Consider the following 11,144-nt stretch of genomic DNA (forward strand, 5'->3'; position numbering starts at 1 on the left):
GCTTTCTGAGAGTGTTTATTTGCATTAATGAATAAAAGCTCCACAAGGTCTTCTCATCTTATTTGTTTATATCTGCCTCTTCACAAATAGGTCAATTTCACTGACTGAAAGTAAGAGACAGCTGTACCCTCATGTGGCCATTCATACAAGTCCCTATTTAGGGAACAAGTGATGATGCTACCTTTGCATGGTCAGGATACTGCAGCTGTTGAGCGTATGTCACTGGGCAGCTAGTGTCTCTAATACTGGTAATGATAGAGGTGATGTTTTTGATAAGATTTGCTGAGTTCCTTTTGCGTTTTGTAATCTTTCCTTAGACCATGCCTGCGTTGGATTAACAGTATAAATAATAGGATGCTTATTATATCACTTATTAATATTAGGCTGTTAACTGTCAGTGGATTTATTCCAGTATGATGTAAGCTTGTGCAATGGAGAATATCTTTATGTTATTTATATTAACATTATTGCTTCTATTAAATAATAGTTTAGTCCAATGTGATATTAGGATTTCAGTGGATTGATTAGAATTTAAGATAGTTAGATATTGAGCTTGAATTTTTTATTCTTTGTAGGTAATATTTTTTACTCTATGTAGGAAGGTTGTTTCCTAGGACCTAAAGAGCTGTCCCTCTTTAGAGTAACAGTTGAACTGACACAGAGATTAAGTAATTCTGTGGGTAAGTTTAAACTTGAACTAAGATTCTGTCTTGGAGAACAAGCTATCACCAGGCTTGGTAGACTTGTCACCACTACCCATGAATCTTCCCACTATTTTGCTACATAGGTGAGTGTGCTCTTTCAGCTGTTCTTGGGTAACTCAGCTGGTTTCAGGGGACTTGGCTATGATTCACCAAGTAAAGTTATTTCTAGTTAATACATTATGCAAAAGGTATTAAAAAGTGATCACCATGGGGAAATAAGATGAACTCTAAAAGATCCTTCCGTTCCAACTCCACAGGAGACAGTGAAAATGCCCACACACAAACTACATAACTATTACAACCAACATCTAAGAAAGTCATCACAGAAATATTTTATATAACCAAGAAATTTTACAGAGTCTTTACCCGTAAAAGCACCAAGAACCAAAGTAGCCTACAATAACTATAAACATTAAAATCACATCTGTAAGTGGAAAAAATAAAATAAAATACACAGTCCAGTAAAAAATTTCAAGACAATTTGATGACTTCTATACAAATGAGAAGGAGCCACAAAAGTAATTCTGATAATAACAAAACAGGGTTCTATAACACCCCAAAAATATTATAGTAGCTTCCAAGCAACGACTTCAAACCAATAAGAAATCTTTGAAATATCCAATCAAAAATTCAGAAGGTTGATTATTAAACTCCTTAAGGAAATACCAGAGAAAAATGAAAATCAGCATAAAGAAATTAAGGAAACAATTCAGAATATTAATTAAAAATTTTGTCGAGAGATGAATACCCTAAAGAAAGACCAAAATATGAAAATAAAATGAAAAACACATATAGGAAAATACAAAATGAAATGGAAAGTTTAAATAATAGACTAGAACAAGTAGAAGAAAGAATTTCAGAGCTCAAAGACAAAGCTTTCAAATTAATCCAGTTAGGCAAAGATAAAGAAAAAATAATCAAAACAATTGAACAAAGCATCTAAGAATTATGAGATTATGTGAAATGGCCAAACCTAAGAATGATTGGTGTTCCTGAAGGAGAAGACTAAAAGTATGGAAAACTTATTTGAACAAACAATTGAGGAAATCCTCCCTGGCCTAATACCAATACCAAGAAAGGACATAACAAAAAAGAAAACTACAGATCACAATCCCTGAAGAACATAGATGCAAAAGTCCTCAAGAAAATATTAGCTAACTAAATAAAACTGCACACCAGGAAGATAGTATATCACAATCAAGTGGGTTTCATACCAGGGATGCAGGGATGGGTTAACACAGGCAAGTCAATAAATTTGATACATCACATAAAAACAGATTAAAACAAAAAAAAAGATCATCTCAATAGACAAAGAAAAAGCAGTTGATAAATTCCAGCATCTCTCTATAACAAAAACCCTCAACAAAACAGGCATAGAAGGGCCTTACCTCAAAGTAATAAAAGCTTTATGTGACAAGCACATAGCCAATATTGTACTGAATGGGGAAAAGTTGAAAGCATTCTCTCTGAGAACTGGAACAAGACAAGGATACTCCCTTTCGCCACTTCTATTTAATATAGTACTGGAAGTTCTAGAGAGAGGAATCAGATAAGAGAAAGAAATGAAGGATATCCAAATTGAAAAACAGGAAGTCAAACTTTCACTGTTTACCAATGATATGATTATATACCCAGAAAACTCTAAAGACTTACCTGAAAAGCTTCTAGATCTGATAAACAATTTAGTAAGGTCTCAGGATATATAATCAATGTACACAAATCAGTAGCACTGCTATGCCTCAACAATGCATTGATTTCTGAGAATCAATCTAAGAACTCCAACCCTTTTACAATGGCTGCAAAAGTAAAATGCCTACAGATATATGTAACCCAAGGACATGAAACATCTCTGAAAGAAAAATGACAAAACACAGCTGAAAGAAATCATAGATGACACAAACAGAAACATATCTCATACTCAAGGATGGGCAGAATCAATATTATGAAAATGACCATAATTTCCAAAACATTTATAGATTCAATGCAATTCCCAGAATAGAGAACACAGAAATAAAACCAAATACTTATAGCCAAATGATTTTTGACAAAGCATACAGAAACATACATTGGAGAATAGACACCCTATTCAATAAATAGTGCTGGGAAAATTGGCAAGCCACATGTAGAAGAATGAAAGTGGATCCCCATCTCTTATCCTATACAAAAATGAACCCAAGATGGATCAAAGACTTAAATTTAAGACTTGAAACTATAAATGTTCTAGAAGATAACATTAGAAAAAACTCTCCTGAACATTGGCTTAGACAAAGATTTCATTACTAAAACACCAAAAGCAAATGTGACAAAAAAATAAATATATAAATGGGACCTAATTAAACCAAAAAGCTTCTACACAGCAAAACAAATAATCATGAGTAAACAGACAACCCAAAAAATAGGAGAAAAAGAACAATAATGCAGAATCTACAAGGAACTCAAACAAATCATCAGGGAAAAACAAAAACAAAAACAAAAACAAAACCATCTAGAAATGGGGAAAAGACGTGAATGGACATTTCTCAAAAGAAGATATACAAATGGCTAACGAACATGAAAAATTGCTGAACATCACTAATCATCAGGGAAATGTAAATCAAAACCACAGTGAGATACCACCTTACTCCTGCAGTAATGGCCACAATTAAAAGTCCAAAATCAATAGATATTGGCATGGATGTGATACACAGGGAACACTTTTACACTGCTGGTGGAAATGTAAATTAGCCCAACCAGTATTGCAAATATTATGGATTTTCCTTAAAAAACTAAAAGTAGATCTACCATTAGATCTAACAATTCTACTACTGGATAATTACCCAAAGGAAAAAAGTGATTAAATAAAAAGATATAGGTACATGTATGTTTATAGCAGCACAATTAACAATTGCAAAAATATGGAACCAACCTAAGAGTCCATCAAGCAACACGTGGCTAAAGAATATGTGATATATATACACCACAGAATATTACTCAGCCTTTGAAAGAAGGAAATAATATGTTTTGCAGAAACTTGGATGGAGCCGGAAGCCATTATTCTAAGCGAAGCAACTCAGGAATGAAAAATCTAATAATATATGTTCTTAATTCTAAGTGGGAGCTAAGCTATGAGGACGCCAAAACATACAGAGCGATGTAATGGACTTTGGGGATTCAGAAGGGGAAGTTGGGGGTGGGGGTTAGGAATAAAAGACTAGGTATTGGGTACAGTGTATACTGCCAGGGTGATGAGTGCACTGAAATCTCAGAATTCAGCACTAAACAACTCATCCATGTAACCAAAAATCACCTGTACACCAAACACTACTAAAATGTAAAAAATAAAGGAAGATGGTCAAAACCAAAAGATAACCTGTTGCAATGGAGCAAAAGCATGTGAAAAATAAGACTATAGTTTATGCAATAAGTTTATTTATTTCAAATAATAAGTAATCAGGCCAAATACATGCAGAAAGGATGAACAGTGATAACTAGATGAACTGAAAATATTGTATCTGATTTTTACTAAATATTGACTAACATTTATATGTCACTATATACTTGCAAAGAAATGTGATGGTGGTGTTGAAATATGCTAGAAGAAAACCCTATTATTATTAAAACGTGTATGCACTTCAGGTAAACAATGTACATAACTATTATTTTATTGCAAGCACACTGTATATGCTATGGCTGACAAAAGCAACTCTTTTCCTTAAGTAATTTGCTTTTTTGTCTTGGTTTCATTTTTTCCCAACTAATGAGTTCCACAAAAAGGAGACACTCCTAACAATATACACCAATATATCTCTATGTTAGATACTACTATATTATATTATAAAAGGACAGGTATTCTAAATTTGGTGAGGTTGTTGAAGTCAATATTCAGGTTTTTAGCAGTCAAATAATTTATTTTCATTGGATTTGGAAAGATAAGGAGACCCTGGTAGGTTGTCTGAAACCGAGTCAACTAACTGCAAACCTCTGGGAAACATTTTTGTGGAACTCAAAAATGTTTAAAAACCTAGTGCTTAATAAACGTTTGTTGGGTGATTGAATATTAACAACTTGAATTAAGTTTCCTTATTTCTTCCATGTTCTTGAGAAACATACTGCATTTAAAATATATAATATCATAAAGGTTCTGCTTATAAACAACTCAAGAAAATATCAAATGGCAGTGGAATATAATGTAAGATTTAATAAATTTAAATAATGAGAAGATATTGAAAAAATATTGACAGTCAGAAAGGGCCCTACTCAAAGAGCTAATCAGAAACAGAGCACAGATAAAATGAGAACGAAATCAGAATGTACTTTTGTGTTGAGAAGAACAAAGAGCAGAATATGCAAATGCTATAGGATAGAAAACGGGGATAGCATAAATTTGAATTTAGAAGAAAATAAATTTGAATAACAACAGAGAAAAGTCAGAGGAAGACCTAATTTCTGTACCTGTCAAATAAAAATGTTATGTGTACAGGCCAAAGTGAAGCAGATAAAGTCAATGTGGACAAAGATTTATTTTAATTTCCTGAGGAGAAAAGATGTGACCAAAGACCAGAGCAGAGGGGATTTAAGGAGACAGAATCCTGATAGGATGAGAGACATTAACAGATGGCTTAAAGAAAGTAGTGGTAAGTATATCTTGAGAATTCTTAATGTGTATTTTCATGATTAATGTGTGCCTACAACTAATACAATAAAGGAAGTGCTTTTTGTTTTGGGATATGTGTGTTTGAACATGTGTAAGAAGAAAATGCTTAGTGTTTCTTTATATTTCCGGTTATAAGAGGCTAGTATTGTAAATGATCAAGAACGTGGGCCTCAGATTCAGGAAGACTAGGTTAAAATAAAAGATTTTATTTGTTCTGTGATCTTGGATAGGTAACAAAATGGTTCTGAGCCTACCTTTCTCCTGTGAGAAACGGGAAAATAGAACGTACCTTACAGGGTTGTTGTGAGGTTAATTGACATAATACATAAAAAGCCTTTGGCATAGGCCATAAACATACTTATTAATTTTTCCTAGAATTAGCATCAGAAACTCTGTTGAAGAATATAGGCTCATATAATGACAAATTATATTGTGAAAATAAAAATCAAATTAGGTGTGTCTATGAGTGTCTCAAACCTTCCTTTGTCTATTTTAATTGCCTGGGGGTAAGAGAAACTCATTCTGGTTCTGTTCCAAACCCCTGTTCCCTGTCTTTTGTTGGTTTCCTATTCTGCCCAGACGTTATTTATTAAGTATATTGTGTTAAGTACCATTCAAGCAGCAATCGAGTTACTGCTTGAGAAAATAAAAGCAAACTTATAAATACTTAGGAATTGTCATATTAAATACGGTTATTGCAATTATTTTCATTTTGACAAGATTTTTAACTGAAGGCTAGAGACCGAACATTTCCAAGTCATTCCTGGGTGGAAGAACCATGTTCACGTCTAATCATATTGAATCCTCTTTTTCTCTCTGTCTTCCTCACTCCACTTCCCAGTTCCACTGTTTTCAGCAGAGGCAGGTCTCTGTGCACCACATTACTCAGGCTCCCTTTGCTCCTGGCTTCTACTTGAGTTGAACAGATCAGAGGTCAAAAGGAGAGGGACATCACGATATTTATTCTCCCACCTGCCTGGACAAAGCTTGAGGGTGGCTACTCTTTTTAGGATCACTACACCCACAGCTAGAGCCAGGGGAGTGTCTGAGGCTCTTTTTCCTTTGACCTACCCACATCTATCCTTGTATATAACCTTGCATTAAACTCTGTTACCCCTTTGACTTTGCATTCTGTTTTTTGGGAGTGCGAGGAGGTGAGGCTCAGAGTGCTTCTAAGTGTTTCTTTTAAGTGGCCTTTCTACTGGGATAGAATTCTAGAGGTGAATTTTTAGTTATTTGAGGTTCCTGAAGAAATGCTGTAGGAGGAGCAGAAAACACAGCACTTGTTTTTTGAGATTAATTTTTTTTTTTACTAGTTTACTGTTGACTGTTGAGAGATGTTAAAGGAGTGGGAAGGGCTGAGGGTTGATTTCATACAGAGATTAACAGATTATCTTTTATCATGTAATAATATTTACCCTCAAATTCACATCTTTCAATTTGAGCTCTTAACCAGCACTATCATCTTAATGTATCCATGCTTATCCGAAAAGTGAATAATAGTTGGTCAGAGGCCATGCAATTGTCTCTTATATCTCCTTGAATGACATTCTTTTCACATGTTCAAAACACTGAAATTAATGGTATAAAGTCCTATTAGTAAAATGCGGAAACCAAATTCTGATGACATAGCTTTGACAATAAGAGAAATCAGGGCTATTAGTGGTAGATGAAACCGTTTAAAAGACTGACCATAATAACTAGAGCAAATAAGAACTCAATATGCTCTTTAAAACAAAAATCTAAATACTTTGTATTTTCTTCAACATGGTTTTTGTTTTTTCTTTTGCTTTTATGTTTCTTTCCCTTTTTCAATGCTAGAACATGGTCATCGAGCTGATGATCTGGAGGGTGGTTTTGTATTTTTTTTTGCATAGTTATAAGCAACAATTTAATATTTTTTATGCAAAAAAGTGGCATTCAGCCAAAATTGTTTAAACTTGTATATATTTTAAAATAGTCCATCATTGCTGATTGATACAGTGGACTTTTTCTTTTTACCCTTGAACACCATCAACTAAGCATTAATTCCAGTGAATGTTTTGATGTAGGCAGTAACAAACCCAGAACTGTTCAAATTATGGATACCATATTCTTATTGTACATTCAAAATATGGGGCATACTTTTTGATATCTTCCAGTGAAACTTAACATCAAGATGTTTGCATAAATAGAAAAGTGATATTTTTAAATAAAGTAATATTTATTTCATATTGAAAGTGTACTAAATAATTTATTTGACACACATTTGGATTATCTACATCTCAATTATGTTTTATTCTTATACTATTTATTTCAAATTTCTTGTTTGATTCTTCTGTGACCCACAGTTTTATTTGTATTATATTACTAGTTTGGCTCTAAAACACCTGTTTCTTTCTGCATGGAGCAACACAGTTCAAATGTTATAGTTTCAAGACCATTCTACATGGTTTCTGTTCTTCTGTTCATGCAAGGGCAAACATTTCTAAGAGTTCTCAAAGAGGTTGAATTTCATTTAAAAGCAATATTTTCAGTGTTAAACTCAGCACATATGAAAGATGTGAATAAAAATTAACTAAGGGAAAATTAAACTCAGGTTATGGAAAAAAAAAAAAGAAAGATCACTGCCAATTCACAAAAACATAGTATAAAAAGCAATGCAATTACTTATTTGCCTGACTCTTCTTTTAACTCTTCTGGTCTCAAGAAAAAAAAATAGAAATATCTGTAGATTCCAAAGATAGATGACAATGAGGAAAAAGGATGATAAGATTTTGCTTCAATGAAATTAAAAGAAGTGAAAGAAGATGTAATTGGTTAAAATGAGTGTATTTTAGGAAGAATTCATTTTCCACTATTTTGATATGGGTTAATGATTTTAAAATCTACCTGAGAAGTGATTCTAACATATAGGTTAAAACAAGATTTTTAAAAGGCATTACAACTTTGAAAAAGGAAAATAACACTCAGGTGTGTTGTTATTACTTTTTCTCTCTTCCTAAAGTCTTGTGTGAACACTATTTAATGTAATACAACTTTAATCAAGGTCTAATTACCAATAAAGTTACTTCTTATGTTAATTTAATGAGAAATTTCTTCTCTTATAATTAATTTTGAAGAGAAATTTATGCTCTCCCCATTATTTTGAACTATTGTTTACTTAATTGAAGAATACTGAAATTAGTCCATATATATTACAGCTATTGCTGGAGGAAGAAATATGTTCGGTGTAGTCTTGTCTCCCGCAATCTTACTCATCCTGTTATAAATACTTTCACTATGGTAAACAATAGCCAAAACTATTTTTTAAAGAATACAGTTATATTCTAAATCCATGATATCTTTGCTCAGCTCAAATAAGCACAATAATTGTAGTCATTCGATACTGAAAAAAAACTTCCCTAGAGCAAGAGTTAATATATTCACTTGCTATTGACCATGATACATTTAAATAAAAATTGCTATTTATTGATAACATCTTCCGCTTCACCCAGGCTGGTTCAGAGGTGTCTGCCTTATTGGGCAGAATCCCTTCTGCTGTGGGCTATCAGCCTACCCTGGCCACTGACATGGGTGCTATGCAGGAAAGAATTACCACCACCAAGAAAGGATCTATCACCTCTGTACAGGCTATCTATGTGCCTGCTGATGACTTGACTGACCCTGCCCCTGCTACTACATTTGCCCATTTGGATGCTACCACTGTACTGTCCCGTGCCATTGCTGAGCTGGGCATCTATCCAGCTGTGGATCCTCTGGACTCCACCTCTCGCATCATGGATCCCAACATTGTTGGCAGTGAGCATTACGATGTTGCCCGTGGGGTACAAAAGATCCTGCAGGACTACAAATCCCTCCAGGATATCATTGCCATCCTGGGTACGGATGAACTTTCTGAGGAAGACAAGTTGACTATGTCCCGTGCACGGAAAATACAGCGTTTCTTGTCTCAGCCATTCCAGGTTGCTGAGGTCTTCACAGGTCATATGGGGAAGCTGGTACCCCTGAAGGAGACCATCAAAGGATTCCAGCAGATTTTGGCAGGTGAATATGACCATCTCCCAGAACAGGCCTTCTATATGGTGGGACCTATTGAAGAAGCTGTGGCAAAAGCTGATAAGCTGGCTGAAGAGCATTCATGGTGAGGGGTTCTTATGTCTGTCCCTCTCCTTGCCCCTCATCCAGAAAGCTTCATTTTTCTGGGTAGGCTACACAAGAGCCTTGATTGAAGATCCATTCTGTCTGAACAGTATTTAAAGTTTCCAATAAAATGTACACCCCTCAAAAAAAATTTGAATGAATATACAAATATACATGCATATTTATTCATTTGCATTTCTGAATTATAATACAGTAATTTAAAATATTCAGACTCTATATAAGTGATCAATGCAAATTTTGGTCATTTAGAGTGTCTGTAACTGGAAGTAAAAATTTCGTGAAGTGATTGAGTTAATGGATCTGGACAATACCATGAATACCTTGTAAATTTGCTGTGATATTTTTATACTTCTCAAATACTTGTGGGTTTTCTAATATATTTATTCATAGTTTGTGTGGCTTCTACCTCCATCCTTTGGGAAAAGAAAGGATTAATATGTAAGCCAGAAAAATAAAACAAATTAATGACATTTTTAATATATTGCTGTTTTGTGGTGGTCTTTGCTAACTAAACATTCCGATTTCCAAAGCTGTCCCAGGCCATGGATGACCCCAGCTACTCTAAAGAATATGGGGCAGGAATCACCAGAGGAGCAGCACAAAGGTTTATTTCAACAGAACCCTTTGCAGCATTTAAAGCAGACCTCTAGGAGTTAAGTTCTCACCTGATAACAGCCAGGCTTGCAGAAGGTAAGATCCATATGGGTTACTGTGGAGTCCACAATTGCTCAGAAGCCACGTACCATGCAGGAGCCAGTGTTCTCTTGTAACAAGATACAAGCCTGTCTTTCAGTGTCGCACAAGAAACAAACCAGTTACAAGAGTCACTGTCCTCAGAGAAACCCAAAAACCACTCCTTCCAATCAATAATTAATAATTCACTTATTATTTATCGACATACTGATGTGCTGCACCAATCACAGGTTATTCGATTCACAAATAACTTTCCTTAGAAGCAGTAGACATTCTTACCTTTATCAAGTTTTCTGGAGAACAGAGCTAGAAATATTCAAGACTGGCAGATACACAGCAAAGCAAAGGATGTGTTTTCCCTTTCAAATGTCTTGGTAGAGTTTCCTCTTAATGCACTTTTTTGGCTGTCACCGCTAAAGAGACTCAAGACAAAAACCGATTTGAAGTTCAAACATTTTTTATAGAATATGGCACAATTTAAACCTTAGCTTATCTAAAAACAATGGGCTGCACTCATCTAATGAATTAATTTTAAAATGTACTATATTTTAGAATTTTTTTTTTGAGACGGAGTTTTGCTCTTGTTACCCAGGCTGGAGTGCAATGGCGTGATCTCGGCTCACCGCAACCTCCGCCTCGTGGGTTCAAGCAATTCTCCTGCCTCATCCTCCCGAGTAGCTGGGACCACAGGCGTGCGCCACCATGCCCAGCTAATTTTTGTATTTTTAGTAGGGACGGGGTTTCACTATGTTGACCAAGTTGGCCTCGATCTCTTGCCCTCATGATCCACCCGCCTCGGCCTCCCAGAGTGCTGGGATTATAGGCATAAGCCACCGCACCCAGCCCTATTTTAAAATTTTTGTTGGTACATAGTAAATGTATATATTTATGGGTTATATGAGATATTTTGATACAGGCATGCAATATGAAATAAGCATATCATGTGGAACATGGTATTCATTTCCTGCAGC

At 34.8% G+C, this 11,144-nt stretch overlaps 1 protein-coding gene across 1 annotated transcript; it reads left to right on the forward strand.

The window, feature by feature from the left end:
- Positions 1-8,774: 8,774 nt before the first annotated feature.
- On the forward strand, positions 8,775-9,610 carry LOC116565131 (ATP synthase subunit beta, mitochondrial; the record flags this gene model as incomplete). The annotated part of the gene is made up of 1 exon (XM_032298597.1): positions 8,775-9,610. A coding segment is annotated over one exon (690 nt), but the record flags the coding sequence as incomplete, so codon positions are not given.
- Positions 9,611-11,144: the final 1,534 nt, after the last annotated feature.

This window comes from Sapajus apella, unplaced genomic scaffold (assembly GCF_009761245.1).
Source record: "Sapajus apella isolate SASKATOON/1434 unplaced genomic scaffold, GSC_monkey_1.0 scaffold39, whole genome shotgun sequence".
NCBI lineage: Eukaryota > Metazoa > Chordata > Mammalia > Primates > Cebidae > Sapajus > Sapajus apella.